Source organism: Colobus angolensis, unplaced genomic scaffold (genome assembly GCF_000951035.1).
Source record: "Colobus angolensis palliatus isolate OR3802 unplaced genomic scaffold, Cang.pa_1.0 Scaffold224, whole genome shotgun sequence".
Taxonomy (NCBI): domain Eukaryota; kingdom Metazoa; phylum Chordata; class Mammalia; order Primates; family Cercopithecidae; genus Colobus; species Colobus angolensis.
In genome coordinates, this window is record NW_012115422.1 from 4868886 (window position 1) to 4892784 (window position 23899).

The 23899-nt window shown below is 37.7% G+C and overlaps 1 protein-coding gene and 1 pseudogene across 2 annotated transcripts in view; one reads left to right on the top strand and one right to left on the bottom strand.

Annotated features, from left to right (window-relative positions):
- PDE11A (phosphodiesterase 11A) overlaps positions 1-23899 on the bottom strand; it is a 511038-nt gene that overhangs the window by 408163 nt on the left and 78976 nt on the right. For both annotated transcript variants that reach the window (XM_011944038.1, XM_011944040.1), the window contains exon 2: positions 4780-4938. In XM_011944038.1, the coding sequence (XP_011799428.1) occupies positions 4780-4938 (159 nt within the window). The remainder of the gene's footprint in view (positions 1-4779; positions 4939-23899) is intronic.
- LOC105513204 lies at positions 6956-9255 on the top strand (annotated as a pseudogene).

Consider the following 23899-nt stretch of genomic DNA (forward strand, 5'->3'; position numbering starts at 1 on the left):
TCTTAAAAAAGAGAAGCTTTCAGGCAGAGGCTGGATGACTACCTGTCAGGTAAAGTTTCCTGCACTGGATGAGGGAAAACGTGGCAGGGAATGGACCTGGTGATTTTTCCAGTCTCTTCTACTACAGGGTATATGTATTACATGATGTAGCACAGCCACTGAATTATAGGTATAGAATTTTCAAGAAACACAATATGGTGGTCCTATGCACATTTATGTTAGGTACATAAATAGCCCAGAAATGAGTATACCACATTTAATTTTTAATTTATCTCAGTCAAATGATTTACTGATTTCCATATTACAAAATGTTTTGAAATTATACAGAACATAACTTATAGTCTCTAGACGCTGACATTTTAAGATATTAGGACATACAAATCATATTATGCTAATGTGCAACAAATTTACCACTACCCATGTGAATGATGACATGGCAGTTATGTGTATAAAGTAAAATTACGAAGAGGGTTCAAATTACTTTAGTCTGGCTTTGAAATACATGGTGAACTTCCATGAGGCTCATTTATTGATAATAAGTGCTACCCTAAACACTTTACATCTATTATCTATTTTACTCCATACCACAACCCTGTGATGGAGGTTCTGAGGCTAGAGAGATGCAGCCACTTGCTGAAAGTCACTAAGTTAATAAGCAGCAGAGCAAAGACTTGAACCTGCCTTGGTGACTTTCTGACTCCAGAGCCTCTCATCTAACACTCACGACATGGTTTCCTTTTTGCTTCCTTGTTTTCTTACTTGTAGGCAACATTGAAATTACTTTGGTTGCTGCAGTTTATGCTATTGAACATAGGAGAAGGTTTTCTGAAGTCTGCTTGACTGACCAAGGAAAACTAATTTGAGTTTTAAAATGTGAAGTGAATGAAGTTGGCAGAGCTCTGAGAAATTAGGTACGCATACTGCTACCACTGTAAATGGGCTCAATATTTCAAAAAGCTATCTATAACATGGAATGAGGGCTATAAAACTTTTCTTGCCCTTTGACTCAGTAATTTCAGTCTTTGGAATATACCCTCAAGGAAATAACACAAAAGAAAAAGGTAATTTGTTCAAGATGTTCATTCAGGGGCTATTTGTATTAGTGAAACACAGGGGGGAAAAAATCCAAATTCTCACTAATAGGACAGTGACTAAGCAAACGAGGCTCTGTAGAAAAAGAAAAAAAAGAAAATTTTATGATCTTCCAAATGACAAATGTAGAATATATCCGTATGTGGATACATATATAAGAAATACCTGGGTTAAAACGTAAAATGCAAATTACTACATATAAGGATAACCTTGTACAACCAAGTAAAAGAGTATATGCATTAATAAGGCAAGAGATTCATGAACTTATAAAGAAATATATCCCCTTTTTAATTGGAGAAATCCTAACATGGGAGGAGCATCTGGCATATAGATTACATTTAATAAAAATTTGTCTTTAAATGAGAAAAACAGAGGTTATTTATTCAGATCATGCTATAACAAGGAAGACAGCCACCATCGCTTGCATTTGGAACACTCAAAGGGGAGTGCACAAGTTTTATGGTGAAAAAAATAGAAGACTTTAGTGGAGGACTCGTAGGACTTCTTACAAGACTCTGAGTGGAGGTTGTTGGTATGGGGAAGCTGAAGGCAGGTAACTAGAAGCACGACATTTTAGGTAATGAGTTCAGAGAATATATTTGGCTTTTCTCTCAGTGGCTCTGCGTTGTAAGTATGCAGGGCTGGAGGGCGTGATGAGAGCAAAAAAATAGGGAAGGTGGCAGTCATTGACCAAATCCTGGCTGTACTAGGCTGATTGCTACAGAGACTATGATTTGGCCTTCTAAGCTGCTTGCTGAAGAGAATGTGGGTCTATCGTTATGCGTGGACTGGTCATTGTCCATTTATATATCCAATATCTCATATAGAATACCAGTTTATTATAAAAGGTTGTAACTCAGAAACAGCCAGATGAAGAGATACATAGGGCGAGATATAGGGGAAGAGGTGCAGAGCTTCTGATCCTTCTCTGGGTGTGCCACCCTCCCAGCACCACCATTCAGCAACCTGGGAGGTCCACTTAATATGAATGTATAGACTTAAATTAGACAAAGGTATTTTTAAACTGGGACCTGACTGAGATACACATGATACCTCACATGTATTCATGTGCTGTCAGGAAAAGCTAATCAATTGTTCATGAGAACTACTAAGTCCTAAGTTTTCTTCCAAGTTCTTTCCCCGGATTCTCTCATTTAATCTCCCTACAGCCCTGTGAGATAAGTGTTACTATCACCCCTCTTCTAAGAGGAGTATATTGTGGCCCAGGGAAGCTAAGTAACTTGCCCAAGGTTACTCAGGCCATGGCAGAGATGTAATTTCAATCAAGATAGACTCACCATATAGCCAGTACAGCCATTATACTTTGCTGTCTTCCCTTATTTGGAAGAAATACTTTCCCGTGAATCACTTCTAGATTTGGTCTTCTGCTTTCCTCCTTCACCTTTTCTGTTTGGTTTACAATATATAGGATCCTTTCAGGAAATAACAATAACCATATCCAAAAGTTGAGATAAAATACTCTCCAGCCGGTGCCACCTGCATGAACACAATCTACCTGCACAAACTCGTAGGACTTCTTACAAGAAGCAAAACTAGAGTAGGGTTTTCAAGTCAGGTGTGGGAATTGTAGAGACTGGAAGATAAAATGCCACTGTGGCACAAGGGATAACTACAGAAGAGAAAAATATATCATTTCAAGCCAGAAAATAATCAGATAAGGTTGAATCTAAGAAAAAAGTTGCTTGGGGATAAGTGACAAATTAAGAAGAATATTTTAAATCTCACAGGGAAAATGTCAGTTTAATTATTTTAAAAAATTGTATTTTACACTTTCCTAGTTTCCTGAGTTTTGCAAAGTATTTCTCATTGATGATCTTATTTAATTCTCTGGTTATAGAGTGGTGAATAGTATAGTTGACAGATGAGAAAACTTCAGGTCAGAGATAAGTGTGAGCTGTGTATCCAAGCAGCTGCCTGTCATTAGCTGAGCTGGGACTCAGTCCCAGGCTCTCATTCTTAATAGAACTAAACACTGATGCTGCTCAAGAAAGGTATAAAGCCTGTGCAGATCTTCCCTTTAAATTATTCACCGCTCATGAAGTTCTATTTCACAGGTATAAGTCCATCAAGAAAAGTTCAGAAAACAAATCTAACATAAATGGAATCAAAGATAAGAACTAAATTTATAATGAGTTCCTTTTAAATGAATGCAGCAGAGCAAAGGCAGGACTACCATCTGTGTACAAACTAAACTGTTCGGGGGATGGCATGGGTATGTAGTGGTTATGTTTGGAAAGACACAAAACCCAAATCCTTCTATCTAAATCTGTATAAGAGGCACATCATCTCAGTACTCTGCCATCTATGATGGCACAAAATGAAATTTCCGCTTTATCTTACATTCCATGGAAATATCTTTATTGTGAATGAGGTGGCCTACATTTATATTCACTTCTAAACAACGTCTTCTCCTTCTCATCTGATTCTGTCTGATGGAGGCCTATTTTTGCTTCAGAGGACAGATCAAATACTGCCTCTTCCAGGAAGCCTCTTCAGATCCAAGTGAGAACAAGCCTCTCTTTCCTAGGCGCCCCCAGCCTGTCTGAGAACAACTTGCTGATGATTCTTGTCTCCTGCCTTGTGTAGCTCCTGGATGACATAACATGATTGGGATTTATCTTTGTGCCTCCTATGATCCCAATACAAGTGCCTCGTATGCCATAGTAGTTTACTTCACTGTAAGAAATCTTTTGCCGTCCTATCATGCTCTATGAATTCATAAACCTTTACAGAGAGTTGGGCCATCTCAATTCCACTATAAAAATGACCTAAATCAAGGACTCTCTTCACTTAAAAACCTTCTTGTTTCCTTACAATCATATTTCATGTTGACCTTCTGTGCCAGCACATTTGTATTACTTTAATGTATTTGTAATTAGCACTGGCAAATAATAAACCCACATCCAGAAGGTTAAATTATAAAGTGTTTTTTAATTAAATAGGAATATGAGAGTCATCAAACTTAAACAAACTAATTTGAGATTTGCTTTTATCACAAATTTTATAAATATTCAACCAGATTTTATTCAATATAAAAGTAGAAGCTTCAAAGCCAGAACCTCAGTTCTTTGAGGACTCTCTCTTTTAATATAAGCTGGTAAATAAACTACTAGTGAAAGAACTTAAAATTTCAGAGCAAAAAGTACATTACTTCCACCAAGGTCAATTACTCTTCAGGGACAAAAGTAATGTTCTTTTTATGAGCAATTTGGAATAACAATTAAATAACATTCGTTTTTATTGGGATTTTTATGTAAGAACTGAGAAAACAATTCTTTGCTATAGTTATAAAAATATAGGAGAAAGTGCTGAGTTTCTGAAACACAGCAATCTTCCTATATTTTCTATCTTCCCTTAGGCCATGTGTGGTGGTGTGATCCTTATCTTACTTATAAGGAAGATAAAGACCAGGGAACAACAACAATACTACCGAGGCTTATAATGAAAAGCAAGCTACAAAAAAGATGGAGTAATTATTTTCAATTTTACCACATTCTATGAAATATCGAAAAACTCCCATTTCATTTTGTATACCATGAGAAAAAGCTCTTTGATCCATGAATGGGCTAATCCAACAGCTATTCACATAATTCCTGTCTTTTAAAGGAGAATAGCAATCAATGACCAAGAAAGAAAGTACAATTCACAAAAGGCATGAAATCTTACTTTTTCATCATCTTCAGTAAATGGAGCTCCTTCAGGAATCTTATTTATCGCTTGGGCCACACCAATAATCTCACCATCACTGCTTCGGATAGGCATGCACAATAATGATTTTGTCTTGTATCCAGTTAGCTTGTCGATTTCATCATTGAATCGTCGATCCTAAAAATAAGACAAAGAAAGCATTAACTGCATGTGCATTATTGTCAGGGAGAAGGAGAGAGAGGTTTATTTCTGCATATGATACCTTATCACTGGGAACTTAGCCCCAGGGATTTTTAATCACAATAACGGATTTGACTTCATTTTTAATTCACCAAAGGAATATAAATCAAAATAAGTCAACACCATAGTTGTTTGCCATAGTAAATGAAGACAGAGACTTTAAGCCCAACTGCAATGTATCAAAATTGGGGAAAAGTGTTTTTAAGGAAAGCCTATAGTATGCGATTTATGAAAACGTGCTATTTCAAAAAGACAGGATATGAAATGTCATATAAGAAATTTACATGAGAAATATATACTAAACACTGTGAAAAATTGTTCAAAATAGAACTACTTTATTTCTAGTCAAAATGATCCTGTGAAAAAAGAATCTATGAGTACATAATGATATTTCAAAATCCTCCCCAAAAGATATGGGGTATGGGGAGATAAAAAATTTCTCTATAGAATGCCAGCTAAAATATATAAAATAAATGATAAAATTATATAGTATGTATTTTGCAACTACCAATGTAATTATGTTTACAAGCAAGGGTCATTAAGTATGCTAATATCATTGGGTGAAAAACTGTTTAACTTAAACAGTATAGTCATACAGTCTCAAGGTGCCACACCCAAAGATTCCTTATTACAAAGGTAAAAGGTGTCTTTGTAGTGAATAAATCTGGTGAACACCACCTCAGACAAGTAAACTTAGCAACACTCTTAAGCAGAAAAGTTAACACCATGTGCCTCCTGATATAATGCAACAGGAAGGGCACAATATCACCAAGAGTACAGTCAAATGTGTAACGTGAATCTAATTATTCAGGAAATGAAAATTAAGAAAGATGGAGATCATCAGTCATTCTATCAGAAACCTAACCCTGGATGCTTAAAAAATGTCAAGATCATGAGAGACAAAAAAAAGTTTTTTCAAAAAATAAATATAAAGTTAAACCATGGGAGCTATACCAGTTTAAAGAAGACTTAAGAGACCTGAAATCCAAATAAAATATGTGATCCTTTGCCAGAAATTCCAAAAATTCCACAAAGGATATTTTTGGAGGGACAATTGGAGAAAGTTCAGTCATATAATGGTATCATTATAAACTTGCTTAGGTATTATACAAGTGTTATAATTATGCAGGAGAATGTCCTTATTCTTAGAATATACATGCTAGAGTGTTTGGTTAGTGAAATATCATAATACCTTCAACTAACTTTCAAGGAAGGAAGGAATGGATGGAAGGAGGGAGGGAAAGAAGGGAAGGAGAGAGAAAAAGGAGGGTGGAAGGAAAAAAAGAAAAAGATTGGCTCCTGAGAGGGTAACTGTGACTAAAAATGCTCCAAGGTAGATGATAAACTATCATCCAGTCTGATGATAAACTATTTCAAGGCAGGGGTTGGAGTGAGGCTTCTTCCTGTACCTTCTGCACACCCCTGTTAAAAGAGGCTTACAAGCACTGCTGCCTATGCTATGCCATTCTCGCTCTGTCACCCAGGCTGGAATGCAGTCATTCGATCTCAGCTCACTGCAACCTCCACCTCCCAGGTTCAAGCAATTCTCCTGCCTCAGCCTCCCAAGTAGCTGGGACTACAGATGCAAGCCACCATGCCTGGCAAATTATTATTATTATTATTATTTGTATTTTAGTAGAGATTGGGTTTCACCATATTGGCAAGGTGGTCTCAAACTCCTGACTGCAGGTGATCCACTAGCCTTGGCCTCCCAAAGTGTTGGGAGCCACAGTGCCTGGCCAGGAGTCTTTAAATGCCATTATGAGGCCCGGTTCTGGTCTGGTGATACATGAAGGCCACCCTAAACCCCAGAGACAGGAGGATCCAATTAAAGAAAGGGAAATCAAAACCCAAACAAAACCAAATCTCCTGCTCAAAATAAGTATGTGACCAAACTTTCAGAAAATCAGCAATCTGTATTAATTATTTTTAAATTTCTCTGAGGAACTACTATATGTCAGGCTATGGGCTAGATGGAAGTTGCAATCAAGTAGGTGAGGCAGACAATGTATAAATGTATGTTTATATATTGTGGTAAGTGTTACTGAGAAAAAAGCAAAATGCATGAGAGAGACTGAATATGAAGGACCTATTTTTAAGGGGATCAAGGAAGTTCTCTCTGAAAACAGAACAGATAAGCTGTTTTCTCAAACATGAGTAAGAATTTTCCAGGCAAAGAGTGGTGGAAAGAACTTTCCAGGAAGATGAACTAATACATATAAGGTCCTGAAGCAGGAAAAAGCCTAGTAAGTTCCAAAAAGCCAAAGGTCAATGTGGCTAGAGTATAGGGAGACAAAGGGAGAGTGAAAGAGGAAGGCAGTGACCAAAGGGTGCCAAGTCTCCCAGGCCTAGAAGGAGTTATATTTAACCCCAAATGCAATGGAAAACCTCTGAAGATCTTGAAGCAGAAGAATGGCATTGGCCACTATTTAGCACTTAGATTCTCTGCAATTATCTTACCAGTTTACTTGTTCTCCTTGCAACTAAAATATAAAATCTAAGACAGCAGAGATTTTTTTTTTTTTTGAGGCGGAGTCTCGCTCTGTCGCCCGGACTGGAGTGCAGTGGCCGGATCTCAGCTCACTGCAAGCTCCGCCTCCCGGGTTTACGCCATTCTCCTGCCTCAGCCTCCCGAGTAGCTGGGACTACAGGCGCCCGCCACCTCGCCCGGCTAGTTTTTGTATTTTTAGTAGAGACGGGGTTTCACCGTGTTAGCCAGGATGGTCTCGATCTCCTGACCTCGTGATCCGCCCGTCTCGGCCTCCCAAAGTGCTGGGATTACAGGCTTGAGCCACCGCGCCCGGCCGACAGCAGAGATTTTGTCTCTCTTATTTACTGCTTCATCCTAGCATGCATATTATACATGCTCAATAATATTTTTTAAATAATTTATTCTTTTGAAAAGATTGCACTGCAATTATGCAGAATATAGAAAAGGTCCTAAGGCTGCACATACCATTACTTGGCATATATGTAGAAGCACTTTTCTAAATATATAGAAGAGAGGTACACAAATGTTCACTGCAACATCAACTATGAAAATTAAAAATGTGAAGCCATTTGAATGTTGATCAAGAGAAAAATAAATTATGATCTTGTGGTTTGGTAGTGTATTATACAACAATTTAAATGAATAAGTTAGAGCTGCCTGTATCAACCTGAACAAATGTCAGAAACATAATGTTAAGTGAAACAAACAAGCAGCAGTCTGCTACCATCTATATAATACCCCAATACTTAAAAATAATACTAAATATCATTTATGGATTCAAATATGTAGCAAAAGTATAAAAGCATGCAAGGGAATAATAAACACTACATTTATATTAGTGGTTACCGGCTGAGAGGAAGGAAGGAAGTGGCATCAGGGAGAGGCATAGAGGAGGCTTCAACTAGAACAAGAAAGCTTTACTTCTTTAGAAAAACAATTCAGGGGAGCCAGGTGCGGTGGACCATGCCTGTAATCTCAGCATGTTGAGAGGCTGAGGCGAGTGGATCACAAGGTCAGGAGTTCGAGACCAGCCTGGCCAGCATGGTGAAACTCTGTCTCTACTAAAAACACAAAAAATTAGCTGGGCATGGTGCCAGGTGCCTGTAGTTCCAGCTACTCAGGAGGCTAAGGCAGGAGAATTGCTTGAACCCAGGAGGCGGAAGTTGCAGTGAGCCAAGATCACGCCACTTCACTCCAGCCTGGGTGAATGAGACTCCATCTCAAGAAAAAGAAAGAAAGAAAAACAATTCACGAGCAAGGTGGTGGTTCTCTGAAGGTTGAGTGTAATCTGTGGCACCCAAGGAAGCTGATCTCTGTTGCTTTGAACCCCACTGGTCAGACCTGCCATGTCTCAGCACATCCCTAGGGCCGACCTACCCCAGGATAGTGTGGAGCACAGCACGTTCACCTGCCACCCAGCTGCCATTCTGTTCCCAAGGCTGCATCTATCCACTGGACTGGTGATGGGGTTGTCAGTGTTTAGCTCCAGTGTTTACCTCCTGCTTCCAGCTCCTGCTTTGAATCCTTGCTCTGCGATGGACTACTCCCTGGCTACAGCCCTCACTCTCCTTAGTCACTGGGACCTTGAACAAGTTGTTTCAGACTATGTCTGAAGACGCATCACAGAAAGCTGCCAAGGCAGGCCTTTTGGCACACTTGACTTTAACTTGGCACACTTGACTTTAACCTTTGCTGGGCTTTGTGATTTCAACTATCATGATGGGGGCATCTGCAAAGCTGTTGCCATGCTGTGGAAGCTCTGACCTTTTAGACTTAACACCTTAAAAAGTAATTCCTAACACCTTAAAAAGTACTTCTCTTTGCCTCTGCTCTGCCATGCCATTCCACTAACAATAAAAAGGAAGTAACAGATAAGATCCTTGTTGAGACAAAATTCTTTGGTGCAATCATAGCTCACCTTCGGCATCCAAAGTCCTGGGCTCAAGCAATCCTCCTGCTTCATCCTCCTAAGTAGCTAGGACTGCAGGTACACAACACCACACCCAGCTATTCTTTTTTATTTTTTGTAGACACAGGGTCTCACTACATTGCCCAGTCTGGTCTCAAATTACTGGCCTCAAGCAATCCTCCCACTTTGGACTCTCTAAATGCTGGGATCACAGGTGTGAGCCACTGCCCCCAGCCCAGAATTTAATCTTTGAGGAAAAGTTTGAGAAGATTTGTATTCGAGAAACTGTGCAACTGAGTCCCATTTTCTGATGAGTTAATGAGATTTTTTTCCCAGAATCAGAGTATAACTAAACATTATATATGAGCTTTTGCATCTCCATTTACCAATCTCTTAAAGAGAATTCAGTTTAATTACTAAATACATGATCAAACATCTCCTATATTTTTCCTGACAAGGATAGACAAAGAGAAAGACTGTTAATTCATGCATAAAGACTTTGCAGAAAATTAGACAAAATTTAAGTTTTGAAAATTTCCCCCTCTGTTCGGTTGATATCAGCTACTGATGGATCCATGTCCTTGGGAAACATTAAAATTAGAAAAAGCTGATATCTCAGACTACTAATTTCTAAATCCTAAGAAGTGGAGCTTGGAAAACTGCTAAATATAGAGAAGTTCCGTTTAGGGAAGAAGTCTCCTTTGTAACTGTATTAAAATATCAAACATTCTAAATGAAAACTTAATCCTTCAAATATGTTTATTTTACTTGTCCTAAAACAATCTGCCTACAAGTATAAAAGTATAAAAAATTATTATTTCGCCATTTGAAATTTTCTAATATAAAAATACATTCTATGAAATAAAATTTCTAAAAATAAAAAGCTGTATAACAAAAGATATTAGACTCTTTTATGTGAAAAAAGCCCAATGTAGTAAAATATTAAGATTTTATAAACATAGATAGCTTATTCTTATCTAAAATTAAGAACTTCGTGAAGGAGGACACAGGATTGAAATAGACCAGTTGGGAAATTTTGGTGGTCCAGGTAAGGTATGAGGATAGTCTGGGTGTAAGAAAAAGGCAATGAGGGTAAAGACAAGTAGACAAATATGTTGAAAGTTGAGTCTATAGTATTCCCTGATGGATTGGTTGGGAGGGTAGAATAGACAAAAGACAAAGAGCCTCAGATTTTAACTTGAGAAACTGTGGATGGAAGTATCATTTACTGAAATGGGGGAGATTGAGATAAAGGTGAAAGTCTACACATGAAGAGAGTAGAAGTTGATAAATCAATTTATTAAACAAGGTGAAGTGCACCTTTGACCAAAATCAGTGGTTCTTCCCCTTGACTGCATCTGAAAATTAACTTGAGAAAGTCATCACAAATTGAATCAATCAATACTAGGCATTGGTTTTTTAAATGCTCCTCTGTTGTCCTCATATGAGAACCATTGTCCTAAATGATAAAGGTTTCAGTCATTAGTGAGAGCAATAAAATCTATCAATGGGAAACGCCTTAAAATGGGGAGGAACAAGAAGAGTGGTATGTATTCTGGTGGTTGCATAGCAATGGTGGTGTTGGCCATGATGGACTGGACTGAAAATCCATCTGGAGTAGGCACAGCCTGTTTGCCCTTACCTTTGTGATAATCTGCATCTCTGGAAAAGAGTCTCTTACTGACCAAAACTCAACTCTGAGTATGAGTAGACCAAGGCTATGGAGTAGGTTGCTACCCCATTGCTAAAGCATACAAAGTCTCATGAGAACAATAGACACTGGGATGCTTTAGCATGACAAGGAGTCATAAAAATACTCTAAACTCTCCCCACCATCTCCTCACCTCTCTAAATCCACCTGATAAACTGATAACTTAAAGAGAAAATGTGGCCTGGCTCGGTGCTTCATGCATGTAATACCAGCACTTTGGGAGGCCAAGATGAGTGGATCACTTGAGGCCAGGAGTTCAAGACGAGCCTGGCCAACATGGTGAAACCCCATCTCTACTAAAAATACAAAAACTAGCCAGGTGTGTTGGTGGGCGCCTGTAATCCCAGCTACTCCTAATCAGGAGGCTGAGTCAGGAAAATCGATTGAACCCGAGAGGCAGAGGTTGCAGGGAGCTGAGATTGCACCACTGCACTCCAGACTGGGTGATAGAGCAAGACTCTGTCTCAAAAACAAAAAGGAGAAAATGTAATTGTATTGATACATGTGATAAGAATTAATCTTTTAATTTAAAATAAAGCTAGGAAGAAAGATTTATTCTATTAAGTCTTTGTTTGTTTTGTTGTTGTTTGTTTTGAGATGGAGTTTCCTTCTTTTTGCCCAGGCTGGAGTGCAATGGTGCAATCTCGGTTCACTGCAACCACCACCTCCCAGGTTCAAGTAATTCTCCTGCCTCAGCCTCCTGAGTAGCTGGGATTATAGGCATGTGCTACCACACCGGCTAATTTTGTGTTTTTAGTAGAGACAGGGGTTTCACCATGTTGGCCAAGCTGGTCTCGAACTCCTGACCTCAAGTGATCCACCCGCCTTGGCCTCCCAAAGTGTTGGGATTACAGGCATGAGCCACCACACTCAGTCTCCATTAAATCTTAATGGTTTTAAAAAACAATGCATCTTAGTACATGATTTGTCTGTGTCTTCGTTACACTACTTATAATTCTCACAAATTGACTCAAAACTTGATAAAATCAAATTAATCTAATCTAATTGGAGGTCAGAATTGCTGATACAATTATGCACTTTCCTAATATATATATAAATCTGTAGATTAATCTTCCAATTAGAAACAATCAAGAAAGCTGAGTCCCAAATTGAAGCATAAACTAATTATAGTAGATGAAGAAAATTAGGAAAATAATTAGATAAAGGAACATATTACTCTGATATTATAGAGGAAAGAAAAGTTTAATAATAGATGAAATTAAAAAATAGATTTAACTAGCCAAGGAATCACCATAAATGAGTATAATAGTAGAGGAAACACAGAGCATTATGGAACACACAGCAGGGTGCCACATCTAGTCTAAGGTCAGACAATATCTCCCAAAGAAAGTGAAGTCTTTAAGGTGATACCCACAGGATCAATAGGAATTATCCAGAAAAAAAGGAGAGAAGCATTAGGGAGAGGTGGAGGAGAGTGTCCCAGAAGGAGGGAATAGTATGTCTAAAGTCCAGAGGCAATAAACGTTGGTTAATTTGAGGAACAGAAGGAAGTTGAAGATGACTCTTGTGGGAAGAGTCAGACATGGGGTAGGAAAGACAGCTGGAGGCTGATGAGAGGGTGCCTACTAACTAGGTGTAGAACTGTAAATTTATCATAGAGGAAGCAAGGGGTCACTAGAGGATTTTAGGAAGGTAAGTGGGAGTGATATGACTGAGTCTTCATTTTAGAAAGACTGCTATGGCTACATGTAAAGAATGGATTGGAAGCAAGAGGTCCAGGTGAGAGATGAACCATCTCTGGGCTGGGATGGTGGTTAGTGGCAGTAGGAGTGGTGGAAAGTGTACTGAGTTGGGAGATATTTAGGAGGTAGAATGAATAGAACTGATTCTATGCTGACTAATTTGGAAGGTTGTGAAAGTTAGAGAAGTGAAACCATATTTCTGGTGCAGGTGCCTGGGTGGGCAGTGGGATGACTCACTGAGTGAGGAACACAGTGAGGAACAGATTCTGGGGAATATGAGTTTTGTTGTGGACATTTGAAGGTTTAGTTGACTGTGGGTCATCAATGTGGTTCAGATGCTCAAAAAGAAGTTTGATAGATTTACATATAGATACAGACATAGACAATTTTTTTTTTAATTTCAGCAAAAGAACTTAGAATGGAAAATAAAAATTGTCTAGGTAAGGATGGGAATTTCACCTAACAACTTTTAAGCCCAGGATCTTCAGAAGGTCACCACGATCACCAGCAGAGCTTCACAGAAGGCCAGGTAAGGAGGAAACAGGACTAGTAAGAAGGCAAAAAAATGTGCTTATTTGTTTCTGAAAATGGAAACTTGAATAGGAAACTAACAAATGCCTCAAGGATTATAATGAAATATCATATGGAGAATGGTGCCCACTTTTTATTCATCTCCCTTAGGACAAAAGAACAAGAAATGATCTACAACAGGAGAGATTCCTAATAAATTAAGGTAAAGTAAGGTTGTTAAAATCTGGAATGAGCTGTTATGATTGTAGTAGACTCTTATTGCTTTGAGCATTTTTATGTCATAATATTTTTTCTAGCCCAGATATTTTAGTTACAACTGCTCCTGAGAAGTGCAGAAATCTTTTCCATGCCTTTTATGCAGATCTGTCTTTTGTATATAACATGCAGCTGTGATTTTTAACATTTAAAAAGACAAAGTCACAAGGCAAAAAGCAATTTTTACTTCTTAGTGAAGGAACCGACCTGTGCCTCCTTCATAGAGAACAGTAATTGGATACATTTCTGACCCCGGATCTTGCACTTGGACCCCGCCAGCAAGTTTTGGAGTTGAATGTAGTGCCACGAAGCACACCCAGAAAAAGGATTCCCACCTTCAAGATCCACAAAGGCTGTAAAAAGCAACCTCTGAACTCAGGTTTCATGTCTTTGAGAATGAATTATGTTTAATATGCTCAAGAATCCCAATCAGCCCCCAAAAAACATGCTTTAGAAGTACGAAAGAAGCCTCGAAGCAAAAGAAATCCATCTTCTCTTTCTACTTTCCCAGAGAAACCACTGGAGGCTCCCTAAGGCAAGATTCAGAGTTGAGAATCTTATCTGGGTCCCACATTCATGGCAAAGATGGGTCGCCTAAGATCTTTTATTCCCTCTGTATTTAAGGACTCTATCCCCAATACTTTACAGTAAAATTTTCCAGTACTCATGATTAAGCCAAGAACTAATCTCGACCAACATTTAATCTACAAGGGTGACTTTTAAAAACCAGAATTGCAAATATACCTTAGGTCTTTCACAGCCAAAATGCTCAAACTGTTCAAGTCTAAGAGTGTCCACATGATGTAATTATGTTTCCAGAACATACTTATGAGGAAACATGTAACAACAAAAGCCCCTATTAATTCCATAACACTTTCAAATGACCTTGTCTTTGAGTTACAAAATATAGCTCAAAAATTATAAAGTTATAATTGTAAATTGTGGAGAAGATTATAGAGAAAAATTATAAAGAAATTAGAGAGAAAAGGTGAAATAAGATATGCATGTATATAAAGTATTCTTCAGCCTACAGACACTTAGACATACATAGGAATAGAACAGAGGTTGTTAATACTGGAATCACCTGGGACCTTTAGGAAAGTACTTATGCTTTAGCCCCACTCCAACCAATTAAATCACAATTGGTAGCGGGAGGGGCTCTGGAGGGGATCTGACTTCTGGCTGTTGATCAGGGTAGGGTTAACAACCACTGAATTAGAGGGTCACTTAATAAATCCAAGGCCTCATGGGGCGCTCATGCCTGTAATCCCAGCACTTTGGGAGGCTGAGGCGGGTGAATCACCTGAGGTCAGGAGTTTGAGACCAGCCTGGCTAACATGGTGAAACTCCGTCTCTACTAAAAATACAAAAAATTAGCCAGGCATGGTGGTGCACACCTGTAATCCCAGCTACTCGGGAGGCCGAGGAAGGAGAATTGCTTGGGCCCAGGAGGCAGAGGTTGCAGTGAGCTGAGATTTTACCACTACACTCCAGCCTGGGCAACAGAGCAAGATTCCATCTCCAAAAAAAAAAATCCAAGGCCTCCAGGGTCTGAAGACAACGGATTATAAACCATGCTTTAGAGCTTTAGCTTTTGTTTTATTTTGTCTTTTCCATCCACTTTCCCTGAAGGCTTAATGAACTAGGCCTGCATACCTTTTTCAACATCACATTAGCCCATTGCCCCACCAAAAGATTCAGAGAAAAAGTTCAGTCTCATATTTTGTCTACATCCTCTTTCAAATGCCTTATGGAGTTGTAATATAGAGAAGCTAATGGAAATAAAAAATACAAAACGAATAACCTATTGAAACACAAACCAATAGATTGCCAAACGTTCTGAAGCTCAAAAAATTGCTTTTATTGATATATAATTTAGTAATACTCATTTAATTCTAATTCATAAAATCATCTCCTTACACTTACGACTTATCAGTAGACGTCACTTATTTTCCAGAAAATGGTTGGAAGGCAAAGCTTTCAAAAATTGATTAGTCTTTAATAACTTGAAATATATTGTTCTGCCTTTCTTCATAGAAAGAAGAACTAATTGTTCTGAATTGGTGGAAGACTTGAGATTACATTGCATTAAAACAAAGACACAGCATGTGGCAACTACATAGCTCATTCTTTAGGCCTCCTAATTTGATATTTGCTGAGAAAAAGTGAAAAATTATCATTGTTGTTCTTAATATGTATTGGCAGAATTTCATTGCTGTATGGTAAACAAAAAGAATCTCCAAGTTCTTTCCTAAAGAGTTCTAAATAGTACAAAAGATTACCAAAAGTTGTTTCTGAAGCTTCACCCTTTTATGGACCTGAAGTGATGTAGTTGGAAGTGGAGTATTTTGTACATTCACACAGGTAAGCTCTATTTGCTAAATGTTTAAAGGGTATACCTTTATTTAAGTCTTTCAAATAGAATTGGTGGTTGATGGACACAATCAAATAATGTGATATGAAATTTCAAAACAGTTATTGTGATTACCATGTTGTTTGGGGCATGTGTTTTAGTCATGTTGCTAAAGTAAACGTTGTTTGCTGATCTTACTTCCCTCTGTTCTTCCTTTCTTACTTGGCACTTTTCTTTGGTCCTGTCTTATCATCATGGCTACTATTATTTCTCTTCATTACAATAAATACAAATACAAATCTCAAGGGAAATTCACAGGAAAATGAAGACCCACACCACACTTGAAACCAAAGTGCAACTGACATAGTAAAAAAGAAAATGATGAATTCTTAAACTGCTTTAATAGACAGCCCAGATATCTATTACAGTAAGTCTGCAAATATATTTTACCTGGAGTTAAAATGCAACATCATGCTCTATAAGCTTTATTGTGTATAATGAAAATGTCTAAGAAAAGGCCAGTACCTGAAGAAAGAGCTATGGGAAGGGTCAGCTAACCAGTAGGCACCTTTCTCCCTGGCACAGTGAGACCATCTAAGAACTGCAATGAATCAGGGAAATGAGGCTCTAAGGTGAAACCAGGAAGGCCAGGCAGTCTGCGAATAAGAGCAAGGGAATTATCAGCACCAAGCTGTGATTCAGACACCAGACAAACAGTCAGAAAGTAGAGAATACAGGGCAAGCCAAGGTCAACACAGTGATGCATGAAAAGCCAGGTCCAGGTCAGAAGAACAGATGTAACAGTGAGACACTGGAGACCTGGTCTCATCCATTCATCAGAACCTAACATGGACCACCTCCAACAGAGAGCTCTAGAATTCTTTCCACTGAAGACAACCGAGACAACCCGAAAAGTGGCCCAAAAATGTAACTGATATGTAGGCAGCTGTCTCAACCACATGCTGATCCTTCCCACATTTATGGCAAATACCATAATTTATAAAGTCATAGTGATGTTATATTTTAAATTACATAAAGGTTTTATTGTTAATATACAGAAGTTGCAATTCCTCTTTGACAAAAGTTTAATGTTAAAAAGTGATTTCTGACCAGGCGCAGTGGCCAACGCCAGTAATCCCAGCACTTTGGGAGGCCGAGGTGGGCGGATCACTTGAGGTCAGGAGTCAAGACCAGCCTGGCCAACATGGTGAAACTCCGTCTCCACTAAAAGTACAAAAATTAGCTAGGCGTGATGGTGGGAACCTGTAATCCCAGCTACTCAGGAGGTTGAGGCAGGAGAATCACTTGAACCCAGGAGGCGGAGGTTGCAGTGAGCCAAGATTGCGCCACTGCACTCCAGCCTATGCAACAGAGTGAGACTCTGTCTCAAAAAAAAAAAGTAATTTTTTAAAATCTGCTTTTTAAAGCTTTTTTAGGTTTTGAAATATTTTAAAGTCACATTTTTAAATGTGTTTTAAAAACAGATTTTTAAATAAAATGTGTTTTAAAAACAGATTTTAAAATAAAATGTGTTTTTAAAAATATTTTTAAAATGTTCAAAATGTTTTAGGTCATACTTTCTTGTGAGAACATGATGATAAAAATACAGTGAGTACCTGATTTTAAAATCTATTTCAAAGCAACAATAATTAAAACTGTTCTAAAAATAGAAAAATTGGTGAATGAGAATAGAGAGCCACATATATGCCTATATATGTATATATACATGTGGAAATAAATGTCTATAGAAACAAGTGTATTTAGTTAATCAAAAGAGTATTATTTCAAATCAGTCAGAAATTATGGATTATTCAACTAGTGCTATATTTGGGAAAAAGAAGTTAGATCCCTATCTCACATCAGACATCAAAATTAATTTCAAGCAGAATAAAGACTTAAATGTACTCATCTCTTAATAAATTGCAAAAGTAAAACAAAAAATTTACTCAAACCCTGGCAAGACATATTTCCTATTTTAACATGAAATACTATAGTATTAATCATTTAAGAGGCCAATATCTAGCTTTATTGAAAGGACCAGTCAAATGTCTACTTTTATACACACTAATGAGAATATAAATTAGTGCAATAAATATGGAGGGCAATTTGGCAAGAAGTAACAAAAGTCTTTAAAAAATTTTTACACTGTTTAATAATTTCTAGGAATTTATGATAAGGAAAAATTGAAAAATATCTACATATTCAACAGGAAATGGATTATATTATGATATAAACACACTACCACTAAAAAAAAAGGGTGTTAGAATTTATTTTACATGTTATAAGTGGTTTTATTATGACATAAGAAAGTTACATGAAGAAAAGTGGTTTAGAAATCAGTAAAATTAGCATAATTTCCTAAGGGTAATGAAATTACCATCTAAGACAGCACAATAGTTCCAAAAGTGCCCTCCAAAAGGAGAGAAGTCATTATGCTACTGAATTGCCAGTAAAATAGATAGGCAACATACACCAGATGACAGCTGTCAAGCTGGAGGTGGGTCAATATTCATAAATAATTTATGAAAAACCATAGCACTCTATACTTTTAGCAAGATATAAGTGAGTCTAAGCTAGTAATCCAAATGGCCCTGGCTGCTTTTTTTAGCCTCTATCATCCTAGCTAAAAAAAAACTCTTATCATAAAAGGTCCAATTGACCTGCTACCCATAATGCCAAAGGAACTTGATGGTATTGCCTGAAAATCACAAAGAACAAAGAACAGAAAGACTGTCAAGATACTATAATTGGGCAATATTCTGATATGTGAAATGGATGGATTTTTCAACTCAGATTCTGACCCTCTCCACATTTAATGTGAAATATCACAACCTCTTATGTGGCATAGCATGCATAATCTTGGAAAACATCCTGATTTTCCAAAAGAATCAATACTATCAACTAAAAAAAAAAACTCAACAAATATTAAACCAGCAAATAGAAGTTTGTAAAAGATTGCTGTGAACAAGTCCTCCAGCCACAGCAGTGTGTTCCACCACTGAAAGCCCAGGTTAGAAAAAAATCAGGCATCTTCCACTGGGAAAAGGACTTGGAAGCAGCTTAACACTACTTCCCACCAACCTTCCAGGTGGATCCCTGGAGCTGGTTGGTTCCATACACATTCCCTTCCCCACTATAAGTTCCTGCATCCCTGAAGCCTTTCTTCTCCATTCCCAGGCCAGGCTCTCCATTTCCTTGGTGTTCACCCTAGCTTCAGTTACAAATAAGCAACAGTGCCAAGAGTACCTGGACTCCTTGCAGAGGTTATATGGTCACATGTTCCACTAAAAAAAAAAAAAAAAATGGGGACATGAATCTCTTGCCCTATAATTTGAGAGTAGAAGTGACATACCAAACTGAAGGTGTCAACCTGTGGGGAGGTCATTCAGAGGCTGGATCCCATCAGCAGGAATCATTTGTAAATAATCTGGATGAATACAAGTGTGCCTTTTCCTTAAATAAAGCACCAAAGTGCTTTCACATAAATGTTTGAGAGTAGGAGCCCTCTAGCCAGACACACTGGAGAAATGAGTCGGCATGTTCATTGGCACTCTCATCTAAGCTATTCCACCTTGGATAGAGTTGACTAGCCCCTCTTAGAACTGTTCTCTTGCCTGCTGCCTTGTAACATGTCATTTTCTTAGCCAGCTAGCAAAATGCTGCAGTGGTTGTTTTATGAACTAGTTCAAGCACCTGGAATAGCCAGCTAATTAGACCATTCATATTTTTCAGGTTTGGGTTTTGCTGGGCTAGAAAGATCTGATATATCGGCTAGCATTTACTCTCATGCAAATAAGAGTATCAGGAACCATTCTATAAATCTCAATTCATTTCTGAGGTGTTCCAATAAAATGAGCAATCAATTTAACCAACTAGAATTCTTCACTTTAGGATCTGCATAGTACAAAACAACAGAAGCAGTAGAAATTGCAAGAAGCCTTAGGCTACCAAAGTCTACCATCCTTCAGATGGAGTTGCAAAAACAAATTGAAAAATTTCATAGCTTCCAAGTCCCTCTGCCTTTCTTGAGAAAGGTTATCTTATAGACATCATTGGATATTGTCTTTCCCACCATAAGCCACCCATCAGCATGCTCACATACAAGTACATCTGATACATCTAGCTACACTGCACCCAACAACAAGAGATTTCATATAATTAGTTCCATGATTGACATGAAAAGTTTATGAAAATTCACCAAAAGCTAAGTCATCAAGTTAGCCAATTTGAAATCACCATGTCAAATAACTGATATCATGCAGAAAATATCATTTAATTCCAATACACTTTAGCTAGGAACAATAATAAAAAGATAATTAGTGAAACCAAATATTTAAACATTTAGAATACATTTCTGAATTACCCATCAATCAAAAAATTAAAGTAGAAGTTATAAAATACTTTAAAAATACTAAGAAAAGTAATAGACGTCTAACTATAAAAATATCAGGATGATTACACATCATATATGAAAACTGTGGTCCACAGTTAGAGTTTTTTTTTTTTTTTTTTGAGACAAGAGTCTCGCTCTGTCGCCCAGGCTGGAGTGCAGTGGCGCTATCTCGGCTCACTGCAAGCTCCGCCTCCCGGGTTCCCGCCATTCTCCTGCCTCAGCCACCCGAGTAGCTGGAACTACAGGCGCCCACCACCTCGCCCATCTAGTTTTTTGTATTTTTTAGTAGAGATGGGGTTTCACCGTGTTAGCCAGGATGGTCTCGATCTCCTGACCTCGTGATCTGCCCGTCTCGGCCTCCCAAAGTGCTGGGATTACAGGCTTGAGCCACCGCGCCCGGCCACAGTTAGAGTTCTTAAAGATTCTGTCATAAATGCTTATCTCAGGAAAAGAAAAAAAGAAATGTTCAACTTAATAATCATCCAACCACAAGGAGTTAGGGGAAAAGAACAGCAAAATAAATTCCAGAAAACTGAAAAAAATAACAAAAATAAGAGCAAAAGTTAAAGAAAATGGCAGGAAATATACAATGAAGACAATTGCTAGGGTTTAAATGTTTTCCCCCGTCAAAACTCATGTTAAAATTTAATTGCCATTGTGACATTATTAGGAAGTGAGACCTTTAAGAGGTGTTTAGATCATGAGAGCTCTGCCCTCTGCTCATACCATTATCACTTGAGTGGGTTCATTATTGCAGAGGTGGGTCTGCCTCTCCCCAGCACTCTTTGCCCTTTCACCATATGCTGCCTTCCACCATGTTATGCCACAGCAAGAAGGCCCTCACCAGATGCAGACACCTTGATCTTGGACTCCTTGGCTTCCAGAACTGCACACTAATAAATTTCTGTTTATTATAAATTACCTAGTCTATGGCATTCTGTTATAGCAGCACAAAACTGACTAAGACAAGAATTAACAAAGTTCAAAAGAAGAATAACATATGAAATTCTCTAGAGAGAATAATCAAGAGAGAAAAAAGAGAGAGAGGCCTTATATTTTAAAAAATCAGGAATAAAATGGGGCTAAAACTATAGTTGCTACAAAGATTAAACAAATATAATGATGTCATGAACAACTTTGTGCCAATAAATTTGAAAAGTTAGATGAAATAAATAGATTAAAACTTACCCAAAAAATCTTTCAAAAAACTAGAGAACATGAAGAGTCCTATAAGCTTTAAAGAAATTGAATCAGTAGTTTAAGATATTCCCATTAAACACACACACACATATCCTCAGATCCAGATAGATTTCTAGGAAATTCTACAAAATATCAGAGCATTGGGCAATTCTAATGTATTACAAACTGTTCCATATAATAGAAAAAGAAAGACCATTCTCCCAGTTCATTTGTGATATAACCTTGCTTTCAAAACCAGACAGGAGTATTCTAAGGGAAAAAAAAAAGGCTGGGCATGGTGGCTCACACCTGTAATCCCAGCACCTTGGAAGGTCAACACAGAAAGATTGCTTGAGCCCAGGAGTTTGAGACTAGAGTGGGCAACATGGTGAAACCCTGTCCCTATAAATAATGTTTTAAAATTAGCCAGGCATGGTGGCTTGTGCCTGTAGTCCCAGTTACTTGGGAGGCTGAGGTGCGAGGATCACCTGAGCCCAGAAGGTTGAGGCTGCAGTGAATCTTGTAATTGTGTCACTGCACACCAGCCTGGGTGACAAAAAAAGAAAAAGAGAAGGAAAACATAAAAATATAGACCAGTCTTGCTTATGAATAAATACAGATGCAAAAAACCCTAAAAACCAAAAATTTTGTGAAACAAATCAGACAACGTATAAAAAAGGTAACTTTTATGACCAAGTTGATGTTTCCTAGGAATGCAAGATTGGTTTAATATGAGAGCCATTAAAGTAATTCACCACATTAACAGTGTAAGGTAAAAAAAATCGTATCTTTATAAAGGCAGAAAAAATTAATAAAACTCTGCATTCTCTTGTGATTTTAAACTTAATAACAACTACCTCCTCAGCAAACTGGGAATAGAAGGGAACTTTCTTAACCCAATAAAGGGGATCTCAAAAAACCCACAAAAAAACTCATACCTAATGATTAAACTGAAAGCATTTTCTATAAGCTCAGTTTTAAGACAAAGAGATCTGTTATAATCAGTCTTGTTCTACATGATACTGGAGGTTCTTGCACTGTAAGGAGGTAAGAAAAAGAAATAAAAGGTAAGGGATTGTAAAGAAAGAAAACCATCATTATTTGCAGATGATATGATTGCTTACACAAACAATATTAAACAAGCTATGGATAAAAATTTAAATAAGAGTTGCTGGATTCCAAATTGATACACAAAAGTAAATTGCATTTCTAGATAATCACAACAATTAACTAAAAATATAATTTTTAAAATATACTGTTTAAAACATCAATAAACATTTTTAAATACCTAGGATACAATATAGCAAAGAATGTGTAAGACTTTTATAGTGAAAACTAAAAAAAAAGTCTTAAAAAACATTAAAGAAGATTAAATTGCAAAAAACAATATTGTATTATTGGGGAAGACTGACTTCATATATCTGTAATTCCCCCTAAACTGACCTATAACTTCAGTGCAATTCCAACTGAAATCCTATTACAGTGTGTATGTGTGTGTATGTGTGAAACTCAACAGGCTGATTATAAAACTGACATGAAAGAATAAAGAGCCAGCTGAAACCAAGACCCTCCTGAGGAAGAACAAGGCATAGGGGTTGGGGAGAAGATTCACCCTACTAGATATTAATACTTTCTATGAGCTACAGAGATTAAGGCAGTGTGATGGTAATACAGGCATAGATAAATAGACCAACAGATTAATAGAGAGCCTAGTAACAAACTCATGCACATATAAAAAATGGATTTATGGCAAAGCAAGCATCACAGATCATAATAAAAGATGAACTACTCAATAAATGACCCTAGGTCAATTGCTTATTCAAATAGAAAAAAAAAATAAAATTGTATTCATATCCTACACCCTAACACAAAAAAGAGGAATTACAATTAAACTAAATACTTAATATGAAAACAAATTTATAAAACTTTCCAAAGACACTATAGGAGAATAGTTTTCTTCATACCCTGTTTCAAGAATAAGAACAAAAATGCAAATTTCTATAAGATCAATAAATCAAGTTGTATTAAAATTAAGAGCTTGGGCTGGGCATGGTGGCACGCGCCTGTAGTCCCAGCCAGCTACTCAGGAGACTGAGGCAGGAGAACTGTTTGAACATGGGAGGCAGAGGTTATAGTGAGCCAAGACCTCATCACTGCACTCTAGCCTGGGTGACAGAACGAGACTCGGTCTCAAAAAAAAAAAAAAAAAGAACCTGGATTTTCCATTAAGAATGAAAAGCAATAGTGCGCCAGCTCTGCTAAGGGACAGAATGCCTCCTCAAGTGGGTCCCTGACCCCTGTGCCTCCTCACTGGGAGAAACCTCCCAAAAGCGGTCGTCAGACACCTCATACGAGAGAGCTCTGGCTGGCATT